Raw genomic sequence first — 19,002 nt, 5'->3', positions numbered from 1 at the left:
AATGTTCAACTCAAAATAACCTGGGGTGGAATGGATATTTGGGTTAAAGAAAGCAGCAGGACGATATATTAAGTCTCAGGGACTAGTTCTGCATGGAGGCAGGCAGGCAGTCCACCTTGTCTTCATACTGATTCCAGCCCAACGACAGCCACCAGCCTGCACGCTCAATACACAAGGCAATGTGAGGGACCAAACTTTCACATTAGATGTAATAGAAAAACATTCTTTACTCTGCAAGTGTCTTTACAAATATATATTTATATATTTAAGCCCATTTCAGGCCATAAAAGCCTGTTAAAAAACCAACCAGTACCTTTTAGAACAAGAGAAACTGCATTCTGGAAGTCTGAGGTGAAAAACTCCCACACAAGGGCTGCTTTGGCACTTCTCTGAAGGCCTCTGTTTAGCACATAAAACCATCTTAAAAATCACATCAGCCTTTTCTCTGTAAGGAGGGGCACCATTTTTACCCCATCTGTACTACTCTCTGTATGAGGTAAACTGGAATCACTTTTACATAATCACTTACTGCTTTCAAAAGGGGATATTGTATCCTGAAGACCAGCTTTTCCAGAAAACATTAGTGAATGGGTTAAAAAAAAGTAAGATGCCGCTTGTGGATTCAACCACAATGTGCTGTTGTCTCAAAATAGAAGTTGATACTAAAAAGCTATTCCAGATACATACAAGTACAAACACTAGAGCTGGTCAGAAAGATTCAGTTTCAACATTTTTAAAAAGCAGGGAAAATCTTCTGCAGTGTGGCTTTTGCTTAATTTCCCCTGTCCTCACCCTTCTACCAGTTCCATATACCCTTCAAAAAAATCATCTGTCTGTTTTAAGAGTGCAAAGTCCATCCAAATCTCGTGTTTAAGTTCACTATCTCTACACTTTAAAAATCCTGATGGCAAATAAAAAGGTCTCAATTTAACTTAGCAAAAGTGATATCTAGAAAATAGTCAACATCAAGAGGTCTTACAAAAAAAAAATACTTCAGACTACTAAAGCATTCTAAGGCACAGTGTTTTGGAAGAAGTGCTTTCTCCCTTTGGTGTTGCTTTATACACATCACGTGTGCGAGTCCGAGTGATGCAAGGAGCTTCAGGCATATGTCATGCCTTCTCCCAGTCAGTGAATTGAATCTTCTCCTGCAGTTTTAGACATAGGCTCCCAATGCTGCATGAAATTCAGTTAGACATTGCACTAGCTGCTGAAACTTGGGTCTTTCTTCAGGATCTAGGGCCCAACAGCAGGCCATCACAGCAAACCTGCAAGACAGACAAATGGAAGACATGAAAACGTAAACCAGGCAACCACCATCCCAGCCTGAAAATGAAAAACAGCATTTGCCCCTAGAAATCCTGCTGACCAGGGAGAAAAAAGGAACCCTGTATCTTCTTACTCTCGGTGCTGAACAACTACTTCAGAAGACAGACACCTGGAACGATCAATAAACATGCTGTGACTGGAAGTGCTGGTTTGATTTAGGATACGACTAATAGGCAATCCAGGAGGAAGCAATAAATATTTCACTGGAAATTGCTCAACTATTATAAAAGCATAGTTCAAAGTGTTTCTGTGGTAGGTTTACGGGAAGGGGATTTGGAAGATATGTGGTAGAATGTAGTGCCCGGGCACTTGCATTCTCCTATACCATTAAAATTATGAATAAACACCTCGAGCACTGCTGTTTAACTCCATTGCACACAGTACTTCTCCATAGTCGTGCTGAGAGAATGGACATTTTGTCTACCTACAAACCTAGTGGCTTCCTACGCTGCAGTCCTAGAAACACTAAGCCGAAAACCCCTAGCCCCTTTGCCTACTAAGCCGAAAACCCCTAGCCCCTTTGCCTCCCTCCTCCCATCCTGCTGATCAACCCCATTTCTCCCATCTGTCAGAATAAGGAAAAGAATTGGGTCAGGATTAAGTGAGACTCAACAACAAGAAAAAAGCATTTAACTTTAGCCTGAGTTCCTTGATGTGGGTCACTGAAGCCACATATATACCTACACAAGGGTCAGCTTAAAAGGCAGATTAAACAGGCAGGGTAGGGCAAACCTGGCTCTTTCATTGATAAGGCTGGCTTAACATGCTTGTTACAAAATGGACATTTTATCCTCTCTCCAAAAACATCTACTTACAGTTCATCAGGGCAGTTGATTGGCTGAGCTATTCGATAGCCATCCTTTAAATAAGCAGCCATCTCAAAGGGGTCAATATCAACATACGGAGTCTGTCCTAAAGTCATCAGCTCCCACAGCGTTACTCCGAAGGCCCACTAAAAAGAAAGAGCACACAGCATTAACAGAGCATGCTGAATTTTGAGAGCTCCTTCAGACATCCCACAAAGTCAGTCATGAGTAAGACTACACAAAGTAAGAAAGCTTTACATAAATACCATACATTTAGATACACAAGTTCAACATGACAATACTTTGTCTTGAATAGGGACAATTAAGAATCACAGAACCAGTATTAAGTTGAACTAAAATCTCAGTACACTAAAATCTTAGTGCTGAGAAATCATGTATTTACTGCATTTTTCCAGTATGACATTTTAAAACACTTAACAAATCTAAGGAATGTTAAAGATTACACTCACTGTTTTGAAAAAAGTAGCAATTTTATATTACATTTTACCTCTAAAACACTACACAATTCCCAAAAAAAGGTCTGTGAAACTCAAAGGTTCAGAAGAGCACACTGAATGAAACCATAGTTTTTTTAAAATCAGTGTCGTCTGTATATTTTGAGTATATGCTCAGAAGTAGGACTCATGAGAAGAAGATTTCATCTAAGTAAACCTGACAGCTGGATCAGCATTCCACACATCATTCAGCCAACAATACTTGCCAAAAGGAGCTTAAGGTGATGAAAAAAATCAATCAATCAATTCATGTGCAACCACAGTACAAGTAAAGTGATTTACTAGCTGGTATCAAGAGACAAAACACAGATGGTGCTGATGCACCATGATGCACACTGATGATTCACTGCCGAAGGTACAAGTGCTGCAAACATTGTGATTTATTAAAAAGGGGTAGAATTCTGCGAGCCTTGAAATATTCCTGGTTTTAATCAAAAGAAACCCTGCCCCCCTCTCGACCAAAGCCTCAACTAATGGATGCTGTCAGCAGATGCCAATGGGAAGCTCAAAGCTGGAGAATGGCAGGGGCCCAGGTGTGCCTGCTCTGAACAGCTATCTATTAGCAGCGTGGGAAAGCAGGGGAGAACATCCTTTTTATTTGCAGTTAAGAAAAATACTGAGGGACAAGTAGTGGTGCACCTAGAACTTGAAAATAAAGGGCAATTCAAGAAAAATACTTTGAGAATACAGCTATTTCTAATTCCCTAAGTAGCTGCCTAAAAATTGCATAAAGAGACACAGAAATTCCTGTCCAATAGAGGGGAAAAATGCAGAGTTAAAATTCAACAGGAAATGTGTCTTATTTTTCTGTGCTTTAGCTGACTGAAATAACTGTCGGCAACAGAGGAACACATTAGGAATGTTTCAAGCCAGCAAAATCATTTTAAAGAAATGCATCCAAAAAGCAAGCCTAGAACACATGCCAACTGCACCTTAACAGGCTCCACCTAAATAATTTGTAATAGATTTCATCACTGATTATAAGTTACATGCAACTGATAACTAGATTTATTCCCAGCAAGCAGACACCATATCTGTGAAAAGCATCCAGGTAAATGCAAAGATTATATTTAGGGCAGATAGTATTTTCTACACCCAGAAAAACTGTCCATTTTTGCACACTGCAAAATTCAGATTGCGTATGTATGCGAAGTTAAGAACTATGTATTAGAAGCTAGTTGCATTTATCCCTATATAATGCAAGGAGGAGTTCTGTGTTAAAATCACGTGGACTATATGCTGAATTACTCTAGAGTCTTCTGAAATGGTTATGATACTGAGGTGCCTTCATCCTAATGAAATTCTGCACTTCACTGCCAATGCCACATAAGCTTTTATTTCCAAGTTCAGTCTTCACAAACAGTGAATGCTTTTGTGTCCCAGAATTTGGGGGGGGGGGGGAAATAATCAACATTTAATTGACCCAATTTAGTATTACAAAAACATGGTTTTACAGGCAACTTCAGGTTTCTGCAAAAGAGCTGACTCCTTCCTTTCCTTCCTTTTTTTTGTTTTTGCTTTGTTTATCTGGCTTGAGGACTAGTACAGAGACCATGGCAATGAGCAAAAAAACCCGGAACTTTTAATAAGTTTTCTAAACTAGCACATTTTAAGATGCAGATTACAATTCCTGGATGTAGCCATGTTAAGGAAAGCATCATTACAAAAGTAAATACCACCTCAGCAAGAAGATGCAGATCATAAGGGCAAGGGTTTTACCATTAATTAGCATTATAATTACCACAGGCCTTCAAGGACAAGCTCCTGTAAGCACAAGACCAGTCCATTCTGACATGCAGGAAGCTGAGCAAGCATGTTAGACAGCCACCACGGATGCACTGACTAAGCTCAGACACTAAGGAAGGAAAGAAAGGGTGGAAGCAGAAGGCGGCTACTTGAGGAATACAGTGAGAATGCATTAGCATGCTGGGATGGAGTCTCGAAAACTAAAGCTCAAAGTTAAACTATCAAGAAATACCCATAGAGGAAAATATTTAGGCTGCATTGTAGTTAAGTGTGTACACACCACACCACTGTACCAGGCAGGATGCATTCAAGAGTGCCAAGGGAGCAGGTTGAAGTCATTGCAATGCTGCTCTCATCATCTTTGAAATGAAATGAAATCTTCCCACCACAACCAGGGGAAGCTGCTGACAACTGGAAAAAGGGCACCCTCTTGAAGAGGTGGGATTTGGGGAACTAAAGGCCAGGTAGTCTAACACCAGCTGCTGCTAATGGGGAGCACGTGATCCTGGGAGTCACTTCCATTCATGTGAAGCATAAAGGCACCTGGCAAAAACGAGAGTGGATTTATCGAGGGCAAACTGTGCCCAACTAACCTGACTAGTTCTTTCCTGAGAAGACCATGTTAGTGGATACAGGTGAGCTATGGGTGTTCACCTTGACTTTAATAAGGAATCCACAGGATCCTTATATCAAATTAGCGAATGTTGACATTAAAGTGGCTGTACTGCTGGACTCAAATTGCTGTTACCAGCAGTAGTAGTCCAACTAGCAGCTGGTTACTAGTGGCATTGCTCAGGAATCAATACTGTTTTGTCTTCACTAACAACCTGGACTCAGGAAGTTCATGGATGACACCAGTCTGGGCAGAGTGGCTGCCAGGCTGGTGGACGGGGTTCTACAGAAGGACCTCAAGAAGCTCAGGACAGGATTCTTGAAGTTCAGGCTCAAGAGCCTCAAGCACCTCAAGAGACAGGAACCTCCAAGTTCAAGGAAAGCAAATGCAAAGTCCTGCATCTGGTAGGGAATAGCTCCATGCACCAGGATGGGCTGGGGCTGACCACCTAGAAAGCAGCTTTGCAGAGAAGGACCTGGGGTCCTGGTGAACAAGCTGAATGCATCAGCAGCATGCCCTTGAAGCAAAAGAAGCCAGCTGCATTCTGTGCTGTCTTAGCATGAGTGTAGCCAGCAGGTCAAGGGAAGCAATTCTTCAGTTGAGACTGCAACTGAAATACTCTGCTGAGGACTCTGGATCCCGTTTATTCAAATGGCAGACAAGTCCCAGTACAAATTGCTCACTGAAATAAATTGCCTTTCCTGCTAATGCTACCAAGGAGAACAGTGTGCAATGGACAATTTTGCCATGCAAGAAGAGCCTGCTTGATCTCTGAACTGTCTGATACAAGCAGCGAGTGCAGGAAGCAGGTGTATAGATACTGTTCTGGACAAATCACTTATCTATTCAGTGCCATGATTCTCCACCAGCTGAAGAAAAGGGAAAAATGTCCACAAAATACATTTACCAAAAAAACAACACCCACCCGCAAAGAAAAAAAAAAACCCAGAAGACCAAACACACCAACTTACCACATCGCTAGCACTGGAAAATTCATTGTTAACCAGGCTTTCAAGAGCCATCCATCGAACTGGCCTGTTTTCGTTATCTCCCAGACAATGGTAGTCCATAGGAAATAGGTCTCGAGATAGCGCATTGTCTGTAATCTTAACCTGAAGTGCATCATCAATGCTAATTTAAAAGAACAAAGTATTTAGCAAATTTGGCATTATAGTTTTACAGAAATTATTTATGCTCAACCTTAAGTTTCAGACTCAGGATTTAATTGGGGAGCACTAATCGCACTATTGGCATTTCAAAGGACTAGCATTCTAGATCAACACATGCTTATTCTGTGATTACCAAATGTTATCAAAGGAAGTATTTATTCTGCATTAACAGATAAGCACTAGAAAATCAGCAGTCTTAGATCAAAAAGTCAAATACTTACAAGTGCAAAAAAAATACAGTTAAAGCAAACAAACAACTCCCTTAAATTATTCCTGCTCCCTTGGAGAACCCCTATCAGATCAATTAAACAAATTTTAGCTATGGTACCTCTGTAGCAATAACGAGCCAAAGATTTAAGAAAGCAAGATCTAGTACTATCTTTTTAAAGCAACCAATATTATTTGTGGCCTAAAAGTTTGTGTCTAATCAAGTAATCTGGCAAGATATTTATTCCCCTCAAGAGGAGATATACATTCTGACTTTTGTCAGAAATAGGATACTAGCTAAGGGAAATATACTTTTAATCAACAAAAGGTCAAGGGAGGTTATCCTCCCCGCTCTACTCCGCCCTAGTGAGGCCACATTTGGAGTACTGTGTCCAGTTCTGGGCTCCCCAGTTCAAGACAGACAGGAAACTACTGGAGAGAGTCCAGCAGAGAGCTATCAAGATGATCAGGGGACTGGAGAATCTGTCTTATGAGGAAAGGCTGAGACACCTGGGTTTGTCCAGCCTGGAAAAGAGAAGACTGAGGGGGATCTTATCAATGCTTACAAATATCTGAAGGGAGGGTGTCAAGAGGATGGCGCCAGATTCTTTTCAGTGGTGCCCAGTGACAGAACAAGGGGCAATGGGCACAAGCTGGAACACAGGAAGTTCCACTTAAACATGAGAAAAAACTTCTTTACTGTGAGGGTGACAGAGCAGTGGCACAGGCTGCCCAGGGAGGTTGTGGGGTGTCCTTCCCTGAAGACATTCAAAACCCGCCTGGATGTGGTCCAGTGCATCCTGCTCTAGGTGTGCCTGCTCAAGCAGTGGGGTTGGGCGAGATGATCTCTAGAGGTCCCTTCCAACCCCTGCCATTGTGATTCTGTGAAAAGATGACTCAAAAAAAAGCACACAGAGCCTACTGATGTTTCCCCCCCTCTGGGATGTTAATTAATATTCTTTAAACCTTAAAAAATATGTAATAAAGTTCAATGTTCTCATAAACAGCTGACTCAGAATACTGGTGTTAGTATCAGAATATGAGTAAAAGCAACAAGATATTGGCTTTAACATCTCATGACAAAAATATAGAAATAACATTGCATTAGGGGGACTGGAACAAAATGGCATTTGCTGCCTTTTCTAGAGAGCTCTGACTCGTGTAATCCATATATCCACTCTAACTGGGCCCAACTGTGCCACAGGCATTTGAGACCAAAAGTATTTTTCTGCTTAACAAACCTGCCAAGTGTCAGGTGCACTATTAATTGATTTTTATTGCCAGCACTCCAGATCACATGTATGGCAACTAAAGCAAAGCTGGACTTTGCCCCAGGAGGCCAGGGAGTCAACTGTCTGGAGTGCCGACCCTTCACACAGCAAGGGCATGAAGCAATTAATTCTCTGCTCAGAAATGAGAGGCTGTCACAAGGTAATTTCCCTGGAGCACTGTTTATGATGTCTGTCTCCTGTGGTACCACTTCTTCCTCAAATTGTTCACCAGAGAGGAAAAGCAATAGGAATTCCGAAAACGGTATCTAGGACTATCAAACTGAGCATCCTCACACAGCGCAAAAGCCATGAAAGATTCTGTGTCCAGCAGAATCAGTGACACTAATTCAAAAGCACAAGGGATGGCTTCAGGGTGGATCTCACTGCTCCCTCTGTCCCAGCATTTGCTACAGCAACAGTGCCTGGTGGCAGTGGTGCCCATACAACAGGTGCAGTAGATAAAAGAATATCCTAGGACAAGAATATCATAGGACAAGCTTTTTTCCTCTTAGCCCCTGGATGCAACATCAGAAGCTCTGTTGGCTCGGTTGGGACGTTTCAAGAACTGGGCGAAAGACTGCACCTGAGAGGACTGAGTCATTTTGTGGACAGAAGAACAAGGGATGAAAGTTGTAGCAATAGTAATCGCTGACAACCGTGAGGGGCTACGCAGGGAAGTCAGTCCACACTTCAGGAACAGGACCTATCTGTTGTAGGGAACGTGACTTATATTTTCCTATTAATTGCTGGGCCAGAGATGCCGAGCTCTCTAACAGACATTAGTGGCACAGCCCCGAGGCACACCATACACTAGAAGGGCATACTGTCCATGAACAGTGTGAAGACAGAAACTGGGCTTCCACTTCAAGGACTACGTGAGAACAATCAAAGCAAATGCCTGATCAAAAATGGGTACAACAAGGTGGTTCAACAACTGTGAGTTGAAGATACTGGAGGGACTGAGGCCTTGAGGATCCTAGGAGGCATTTCCAAGGCTATACTGGAAAACAGGTTGGCAAATAAGGAAAAACACATTCACAAAAGTAGCAAAAAGTTGAAAGAGGTGGAAGCCAAAGAACAGGAACTGAGTCAGTAACCCAGTCACTGCTGCTCACGCACCGAGAAACCTGATTTGGGAGCGTGCTCCAGTCTTTACACCGTTGCACTGGCAGAATACAGGGCGTGAGAAAACCTTGTAGGTATTTTTAAGGCAAAAAGCGTCTTAGATTCCATGTAATGCATGCACCAAGGTCATCAAGAAGATATGGGCAGCAATTCTGAGAAACTGAATAGTTTATCAATAATATTTTCATTAAAACAGATACAAGAAGAATCAAACAAATTACTAGATCACTGGGCATTTTATTTTCTTCAAAAAAAAGGCAAAACAAAATAAAACAAAACATTATAACTGAAGGAATGCAAGCTGTGAATTCATCCCAAGTGAGCCAATGATGATGTACTGTTTCAGAAATGAAATTATTTAGGACAAAACAGAGCTCATAAAATCTCAAAGTCTCCTCTAATAGCCAGTTCCCAGTTAAAGAATTTATATTCATCAGTAGTTAACTCTTTAGAACTTACTTCACCAACTGACAATTTGTACACAGCTCTGGGGTATAAACCAGAGGTTGCTTCTTTCTCCTTTTCTTTCATTGCTAGTTCATTAATAGACCAGTACATGCCCTGGGTGGAGGGGCGAAGGAGCAAAAAGAAGTGTATCTCCAAATAAAGAACTTAATTCAAGGTTTCAAATATGGTCTCAAATTCTGAAAAGTAATGTCGCAATTCAAGTAACACAGTTATTTACAGTTATCATAAGACTAAGCTCATGGACTAACAGCCCATTTATATATTATCATATGTGTAGTTAAGTCACATACAGGCAGAATCCTGTATTTTCTATGTTTCCGCTTATTAGGTATGAAAGCGGGTGGGGAATGAGCACAGTTGGTGGTCTCCGAGTCATCTGGTTTACACAAAGCCCTAAACACCTCAAAACAATCTCTACACTTTGAGGACATACTCCAGTAAGATGATGGTCTCAAACACTACTTTGGCATTCCTACCATTTACAGAGCACATTCATATCTACCCATCATTTGACAACTAAGAAATCTATCAGTGATCAAGGCTATTAGGCGCTTTTTTTAAAAAAGAAAAAAAAACCCAACTTCATACAAAAATCTATCCATTGTTAAACAGCCAAAGATACTCCAAGTTTTTATTAAAGTTTAAGGTAAAGTTTAGTATTTTTCAAGCCTTTGAAAAACTAAGGCTAGACAAAAGCTAGTGAGAGTATTTTAGGTGAGGACATTCTGCTTTCTTGAAAACCATGGTTTCTGGTTCACCTTATGTTTAGAGGAAAACAACTTCACTGACAAGACTATTCACCCAAAATTTGGAAAGAAACCAAACAGCAGTATATTTTTGAAGTAGAGATCAGACCAGTTGGAGAAAGCCCATCCTAACCCTAGCTATTGATGTAACACTGCCTGCACGACAACTCTACCCCATTTAGTACTTACACACAGTTTCTAGCAGCCAGGTCCTTGTGAATGACCTCCCGTCTGGCCAAATAACTCATTCCACAGGCAATCTGAATAGCCATATGTACAAGATCCTGCTGGGAAATTGCCTGCAAGAGCACAGAAGAACAATCATTGTAAAACTGCAAGCCCAGTGCATGCTAGGTTAGTATTTCTGTTGTATTCTAGTGCCCCCTCCCCTCCTCTTTAGTGGCTGATGCTTTCTAGCAGCTTATTACAGACACTACCACCTGTTGAAAACTTATGAAGACTCCTTATTCTAAATTTTAATTATTTTTTTTTTTTTTGACATGCCAGGGCAAATGTTTCTGATTTGCAGCTGCCTCACTGCTACACAGCTTCTCCTTTAATTAGTGGTGAACATAGGCAAAAATGGTAAATTTTAGCCTTCTGACCACACTTTTTTTCACTTTCTGTTTCTCTGAAAACCAACTCATTTTCAGGCAGCAGAACACAACCAGTAGTCAAAATTCTTGTTGCTATCTATTGCTGAAAACTAGTATCAAAGGCTGTTGCTCTAGCTACTTTTACACCTTCATAGTCCTATATAAATTCAACTCTTGCACATATTAATACCCCCGGTTCACTCTTCCATTTCCACAGTGTTTCAGAACCTCGGTATGTAGGTTGACACACTGAAGTTGCAAGACAGGTTAAAATAAACCAAATACTAAATTAAAACAATAAACTGGCTTCTTTGTTAACAGGTTAAGAACTATAGCCATGTATTATTTCAGGAAACTCAAGAGTTCGCTTTAGGTATTTGTAGAAAAGTTCCATCTTAAAATAAATATCTAGGACACCAAATGCCCCATTTTTTGATTGTTAAGTACAATCATACCTAGTTACTAAGAGGCAACTGTTTGACATAACACAGATTATAAATACCATTTATGCTTAAATTCTTGGAAAGATATATTGGTGCATTGCATAGGGATTTGTAGCTCAGATTAAGCAGGAAAACAAGTAAAATCAAAGCTGAAAGCAGTTTATCACAGCTTGTAAATTTATCAGAGGTATGTGGCCTTGCTAGTTTGAAATCTGGTACATAACAGGGACAAATGCTGACCTTAGGAAACAAGATTTCATTTTGTGCTTGATTTAGCCTAAAGACAGAAGCCAAACCAAGGTGAAGTTGAAGAAAAGACAAGGTAATCCTAATGAGAGAGATAGTTTTAATACATATGTATGTCCATCACTAAACATTTACTCAGAGTTTTAAAAATAGGCAAAATATGTTCTCATCAGTAATGTTTTCCCACTTCTCATGAAATATATGCAACAGATTCCATTGAAACACAGTGAAGTTATGAATGCTAAAGAGCACCCACAGCAGTAAAAAATCAGATTGCTTCCTTTAGTATCTGAAGTTAAATAAATCCAGTTATTTTACTTACTAGCAAATCTGCAGCAGCACCCTAAAAGTTTAACAAAGGTTTATGCTTAAAGTAATGAATTACAGCAATTAAATGGATAATCTATTATATAAAAAAATAAATCAGCAAAACTGAAATTCCTCCATACACAATTTCCCCATGTATTCTAACTGAAATCCACAATCATACATCTTTTTAATATTTTGAAGATGTATTAATATACCAGCTACTACCCTAATGAGAGTTTAACCCAGCTTTGTGCCCTCTGAATGTCTGTGATAAACACAGCCAAGAGTGTTTTCCTTGCATGAATCAAGACAAACACTTGTTAGGGAACCTGCTTGTCAATTCTCTCATTGTCACAACAGAAGAGGTGAATAGCACAACTACTTCTTTTAAGGCACATACACAGATGACAAATGAAGTCTAAGTTTAATGGGCAAGAAGTCACAGATTTCTGAGTGTACCTGTGGATTGTTAGCCTCTACCAGCTTGCACTGTCGCAAGAATAGTTTAAGGTTCCCCCAGTTCATGTATGGCAGCAGCACCATTGGCTTCTCTCCCTCTTCTATACAGACATGAGTGATAGGCAGCAGATTCCTGGAAGACAGGGAAAGAAACCCCTAATTTTATGAACCCAAAATCTGATAAAAAAAGAACTTCTCGATCCCTAAACACAGTAAGTGAAAGTAATTCAACACTGAAGAAAAGCATTAATCTTGCATTATGAATTGCAGAGCACAAGGTCTCCAAATAACTGAAGCCCTAGACATTCAAAATAAAATAAAAAAAACCACAAAAGATTAAAAAAATATATTTGAGTACTTTCCCATTAGGAAGAACCCTCCAAATTTTTTCACTTGATGAAGTAAGTTTCTGTGAATACAAGTTATCATTTATATTAAGAAGCAATATATCTTCAGCTTGGAAGTGTATCACTCTAAATGCAACTATAGATATAAAATGTATAGCTCCATTACAGAGTGGTTTAAAAAAGTCAAAACATCATGTTTGAGTCACTTCAAAATGACAGAACAGAAAACTTTAGTTTTGAATCAGCTAAGCATTAAATTGCACTCTAAATGCAGAAGTATGTCAGGAGTTTCATCACAAGTGTTTTACTCTTCCTTATGTCTCAGATTAAACATCTTCCTATAGTATCAACAATGCAGCATGGGGGTAAGCATATAAATTTGTAGAAACTTGAAACAAACTGTATATAGTTTCAATTTTTTAAAAATTGTATTTTCTATTGAAAACATAGTAGGAAATCTTCAACTAGTTATAATGATTCTTAAAAGAGAACTTTGAAGTTTCCTGTTCTTCCTTGAAGAAGTCTGATAGATGTCACACCCATGAGCTCTATGTACCCATGTAGCTCTACCTTCAATCAAGATAAAGGTCCCAGCTTTATAGGCACTGTACAGAAGAAAAGCTTTTTGGACTATTTAAGAAGTTTGACTTGTAAAAGGGAAGAGAACTGATTTTGAATGATGAAAGGGCAGTGGTTTAATTTTGTTTCAGTTTTAAGTATGTTTCCCCAAGAACGTGCTACTCCTCTTAAAGAATCCTTTATTTTAGGCAAAGTCTTAACTATAATAATTCTTAGAAAAACAGCTTTTAAATGCACTACATAACTAATAATCTGCTTGAACTATTATCATTTCTTTCATGTTACCAGCAAAATGATTAATTGCTAGTCTAGGGACTTGATGATGAACGCAGGTTTCTTCCCGCCTGCATCCTTGCCAGTAATAACTATCTTTAAGGCCAAATTTAGCCTTTAATCTAAGCTGCAAAACTGCCACTAACTCAAGCTGTTTAGGGCATTAATTAAAAAACTTAAGCCATCACTCCACAAGATCATGCCAGTAATTCTTATGGAGTAAATCCCATAAGAGATGTAATGATGCCATACCAGGACAACAGGTGTGCAAGACTAACAATGCACTTCCTTGCCTCCATGTGGAAGGGCACCTAATCACAGTACTTCTGTGCCATGTAGAAAATTACAAACAATGCAAAACAGACTAGTAAGTTAGCTAAACTGATAAGCAACCTGCATGTGTACTTACTCTCATCATCACTAAGATCCCTCCACATTTACCAATGTGCAAGAACTAGCATAAACGAACATATGCCTGCAGCACCTTTTTCAGTAATAACAAAGAATATGTAAAAGGAGTATCTACCCATATTTCACTGCAAGGCTGGGATCATCAAAGGCTTTCCCCATCTTCCCACACACTGCTATTTGACTTTACTCACTGTACAGCTGGAAGAAAAGGTTGTAAGTACCCTTTGCAATCTAGAATTTTGTATTTTAAAGTGACCCAAAAATAGTGTCAGCTCTTTATGGCTTAAAAAAATTTTCAAACAAAAAAGTTGCTCAGCTCTGAAAAAATAATTTCCTCTCCCCCTAGGAAGCTTTAAGCACAAGTATTTTCAGCTCGCGCAGATACAGTTTTGTTTATAAACACTGCTTAGCTTACCTGTGATGAAGTCCTCTGAGTTTACAGCTTTCAGTCAGCATCATTGTCACCTGTACCTCTGAGGCTTGATCTAATTAAAAAAAAAGGAACTGCAAATGATTTTGGAAACAAATCAATGTATTAATTAAAATTTGGTCCAGATTCACAAGTCAGTTGAGGTCATTTGAGCACAAACAGAACTTGTTTGCCTACTTTTATAAAATGGAATTTAAAAAAACCCCAAACGAGTAAGCCAAGTTCTAGGGCATATTTCTTCTTAAACAAATGGGGTGAAGCTGAAAAAGGAAATAAACCACACTCCAGGTGCTGACAGACTGTACTTTTGCCACTTCCTGACAGCTTCTGGGCAGGCATCAACCTCCTGCACTAGGCAGCATGGCTCACATCCTGCACACAGGGCCAATGCTGCTAGAAGGTGAGAATTCTGTGCGTATCCCAAAAGCACAGAAGTGCTCAGAAGACACCGGTTCACTGCTGAATTACCAGTATAGGCTTCTGCAGATTACTTCCATACCAATCAAGACCATTTATTTCTAGGTTTTCTTATTTACTACTCTCTACTTGAAACACTTGCCTCTTGGTAACCTTAAAAATGCTTGCTGTTCTCTTCCCCACCTTTAAAAAAAAACAAATGAACAAACAAAAAAAACCAATTAACTGCTGCCAGCTAAAATTCAAGCATCTGTGATAACTCCAGATAACAGCAGTCAGAACATCTACTCATCAGAATCAAAGTGTTGCCTGTAACCCCTTGCCCACAAATATTTTTATGTTTGGTTCCCCCAACCCTCCCTGTCTGGTGGCAAGAAGCAACAGGGAAGCTTAACACAATGTAAACCAGAGCTCTCACAATCCCACCCTCCTCATACTTGGATGCATTTTCTGTCCTGTACTAAAACTAGTACTGGTGTGCCTAAGCAGCAAGCTAGCACAGGGGTGCACCCAACAAAGGCCAATCAGCTTTCCTTGCTGAATTAGGATGAATTTACATATTACAGATGAGTCAAACCAACATTTTACTGCCCTGGGAGGAAGAAGAGGGGAGAACTCATCTGCTGTTTTCCCTTCTTCATGGTCTTACTCTCCTCCCTGTACCAGTTCTGACACCCTTTTCTAACTGAACTTTAACCCTGAAGAAGAAAACGTGACCTTTGACTGAGTTAAGAGTGGTGAACATGGTCAGCGCAGATGAGCACAAGGTAGGGAAAGAAACACGGCCTCCCTTCATGGCAATGGGAAGCTAAATAGATAGGCTCTAACCGTAATGCACAAATTGGCATTTAGCTTTCCGGATCTGCTGGAAGTAGAGACAGCTTCAGGCACAACACAGCTCCTGCCTAAGAAGGATTCATCAACAGAGAAATCCTGCAACTGAAGACCCTGAGAGCCACAAAACATCAGGTGGATTGAGAAAGTTCCCTGAAGCGAGGGAAAGGAATGATATTCCAAGGCAAACTACTTCAAAGGCTGCTTTACCACCTCAGCTCAGGAGAGATTAAAAAGGAGACACGTCTTCCCAAAAGTATACAGGCACTAAAAAAGGAGAAGATCAGGAAATGGAGTTTATAAATGCAGATACAAGTCCCAGCCAGAGGCACTGAACCCTGGGCATGCTTGGAAACCCCTAAGTAGCATCACTACCTGGACCCTGTACAGGCTAGAAGGACCAAGGCCTCCAAAAGCCAGGACACAGCACCCTAGAGAAGTCCAGACACAGAGGTGCCATTAGATTAGTGACAATTATGGCTGTGGTATATTATGGGATGTATTAAAACAGTGCATTTCCTTGTATTTGATAACAAGTATGTATGCAGGGGGAGGGTATGAACAGGTTCTTGTAGTGCAGAAGGCCTCACTTGGCTATATTTAAATGTCTCTAGTTTGACCTCCCAACACACAGAAGTATGAGAAGTAGGAAGTCCTACCTACTGTGCAGCAATGGCAGTCAAGTGTTTTATACATGACTCATTTGATATGTAAGAGACAGACTTCAAAGGTTGTAAGCCGACAAGAAAAACCAAGATACTACATTAAAATGAAGTTATATAGGCATGAATGGCTGAGTTATCCAACTGTTCTAAAGGGCAAGAAGCATTAAAAACAGAGGTGTAAAAGCATATTTTAAGAAATTAAGAGGAACTGCCAGCAGACTACTAGTAGACAGCGTCAGGTTTAAGTGCGTTAATTACTAGAACTCAAAGACCACAACCTCTTCATCCCAGCATATGATAGAAGAAAGGGATTACTAGGTGTGAGTTTAAGGTGATTAACTCACTCACACACTCTTTGGCCCCGTGCTTGCTTAACTGGTTTGCTTTTAATTGTAAGATCCACCATGCAATAGTTTGAAGCTCTAAATCAGAGATTATTTCAGACTGGTTTTAAAATCTACAGAACGAGTTAATCGGGTTTGGACAATTCACCTATTCATCTCTTGGCACTAACACTGTAGTAGGCGACACTCTTCCACCAATGCCTTTCCCTTTCCATCACACAGGGTGTTTTTCAGCAGGTCGCTGTTACGTTTCATTGTTTTCTTTCAGCGTGGAGACTACACTATAGTCGTTGAGCACCCAAAAGGATGATTGACTCCCATTCAAGTATATACGGAAATCTAAATCTTATCTTGTGAAACAGTCCCAGCATCCGTATTGTGTTTTCTTATCAATATTATTTCCTTGTTTTCTGTATGGAAAAAAAACCTTAAACACCAACAAATTCAACACACTCAAAACAAACAATAGCAGTACAAGGCTAATCCCTCCTCTAGCTTAGACCAGTGCCAATTTAGAACCACCACACAATTTGATTATTGTGGTTTTATACTAGATATAATTCAAAACAGAACACAAATCTCCACTTCTTCGAGTGATTCTTGTCAAAAGGGGGTAAAAAAATACCAAAATAGTGCTACTGCAACAGTCCCCATTGCAATCAGGCTTCCTTTTAAGGCCATTTTCTTTAGTTACCCAACAAAAAGTACATTTAAACAAACTCTGTCACATTTAGTGGATTATAAGCACTTTCAAGCATCCAACGGACAGGTCTTCATAGATAGGAAGAAGGTGATTTTGGTAATAATAATTTTGCTGTAGAGGACTTAATGAATCTGACCATCCTGCAACTGCAAACCCTTAAAGCAATCCAGAAAATCTACAGCATTTCTGGCTTTGATAAGAGAAATACACAGTGCCAGGGCAAAGCCAGCGACAGCCGTGACCCAGCAATTCCAGCTTGACGAAATGTTTTTACGAGCACATACTAAGGTGAAGACTACGGATTTCATTCTCCTGCCTGCGCCAAAGTGTAATCCTGTACCAAAACCATATATCAAAGCTCTAAGCATTACATGTAAGCACACACACGTGGGCATTTTATTCACAGAAATGCTTGTGCAGCCACACAAAATAAGACCTGGGGAGTGATCTTGTCAAACACACAAGAATGCCCACAGGCTTTTGCAGCTCGTTTTTTCTGTACCGGATCCATGAAGTCATTTGATACAAACACAGCCACACACGCAGCTAAAGAAGAGGGGATGGAGGAAAAGCCTGCCACAGAGCCAGACACCTCTTAAATTAGAATAGCAACTCAAAGCCATGACAGAGGAGGCCATAGTCTCCCATATATTAAATTTGGGGATCAGGAAATGGCCCTGAGTTTAAGCTGAACACTCCCAGGCAAGGCAACAAGGGCTTGCTGCACAACTTCGTCAAAGCCCTCAAGAAAAAAAAAATCTAAACTTCCCTCTGATATTAACACTATTTGTGATTAAGAATACATCAGTGCTCAACAATTCACAGAGCTGCAGCCTAATGATCATGAGGCATAGCTAGGTCAGTGCCTAGTCAAGTGCCCTGAAAGAGCATCATCTATTTTCACAAGGCTATCACACAACAACAGCTGAGTAACTGAAGAGCAAGGACTTCAGGTCATGTGAGTTAAGAGAAAGATTTAATACCCAGTAGTAATTCTAAATGTTCACTTAGGACCAAGAAGGTCCAACTTTCAGAAGGTGCTTAAAAATAAGACTATTTGAGATAGATGTAAATGCATTCCAGAACCAGGAAGATGCTTTTTAAAGCACTTGTTTTACCCTTTCTGTACCAAGAGCCTGGCTGTGAAATTCTACCCCAAGGCACACAGTGTAAGAACAGTTAGGATTTCAAGAAGCTTTGATACAGCTGCAAGTTTATCTCAATGTTACTATGTTATTTGTATATAGCCAGGCACAATGGGGCTTCTTGGCACTACTATTTTTATGTAAGAGGCTAATCTCTCCACACAATTCTGGCAAGTGTGATATGTGCCGAGGCCCTTCCTGGTTCATGGGGAGAAAGAGCACCTATTTGATTTTTACCAACTTCTGAAAGGCCATCTGCAAAACTGCATTTTAAATCTTTGTTTACCATCATTCATCAGTCACATGAATCATCATGACACTCACATGAAAAAAAATCTCTGGCAAGTTTTGCGATGACATTAGCATTGCAGCAATTTACTTGCTACAAGACTGGGCACTCATAACAGCTGCAGAGCATCATGCTCTACATTTACTGGGTGGTTGTATGTCGGAAAAGAGTCACTCCACACCTCAAATTACTTACCAGACATGAAAAGCAGCAATTACCTGGATATTGCAGTGGCTTACCCAACTAGCTGGATGGCATTCAAGAATAACATTTTAAGTCAGACCTCCTAGAATCTCAAAATAGCAAAGCACAGCATTACAACTTACAGACTTTAGATTGTTGCACGGTCACTGAAATCTGTTTCTTCAGACTGAAAACAAAGCAGAATCTTAAAAGCAATATAACCACAGTTCTCAAAACTGAAATAAGTAATTTCAGAGCCCTTTCATAACCTTCTGTGGGTAGTAAGAGACAGCTATTTCTTTCAGCACTCCCATCAGGAGCAGCTCTACAAACA

At 40.1% G+C, this 19,002-nt stretch overlaps 1 protein-coding gene across 2 annotated transcripts in view; it reads right to left on the bottom strand.

Moving 5' to 3' along the window:
- Nucleotides 1–207: 207 nt before the first annotated feature.
- The window catches only part of RYK (receptor like tyrosine kinase), a 64,645-nt gene continuing 45,850 nt past the window's right edge, over nucleotides 208–19,002 (bottom strand). For both annotated transcript variants that reach the window (XM_075099569.1, XM_075099568.1), the window contains exons 10-15: nucleotides 14,074–14,143; nucleotides 12,049–12,181; nucleotides 10,185–10,294; nucleotides 5,981–6,140; nucleotides 2,145–2,281; nucleotides 208–1,268 (exon numbers count right to left, since the gene is read on the bottom strand). In XM_075099569.1, coding sequence (XP_074955670.1) covers nucleotides 1,157–1,268; nucleotides 2,145–2,281; nucleotides 5,981–6,140; nucleotides 10,185–10,294; nucleotides 12,049–12,181; nucleotides 14,074–14,143 — 722 coding nt within the window. In that variant the 3' untranslated portion in view covers nucleotides 208–1,156. The remainder of the gene's footprint in view (nucleotides 1,269–2,144; nucleotides 2,282–5,980; nucleotides 6,141–10,184; nucleotides 10,295–12,048; nucleotides 12,182–14,073; nucleotides 14,144–19,002) is intronic.

This window comes from Phalacrocorax aristotelis, chromosome 7, assembly GCF_949628215.1.
Source record: "Phalacrocorax aristotelis chromosome 7, bGulAri2.1, whole genome shotgun sequence".
In the NCBI taxonomy this organism is placed as follows: Eukaryota; Metazoa; Chordata; class Aves; order Suliformes; family Phalacrocoracidae; genus Phalacrocorax; species Phalacrocorax aristotelis.
The sequence above is the reverse complement of the archived record's forward strand: the minus strand, read 5'-3'. Positions and strand labels throughout refer to the sequence as shown.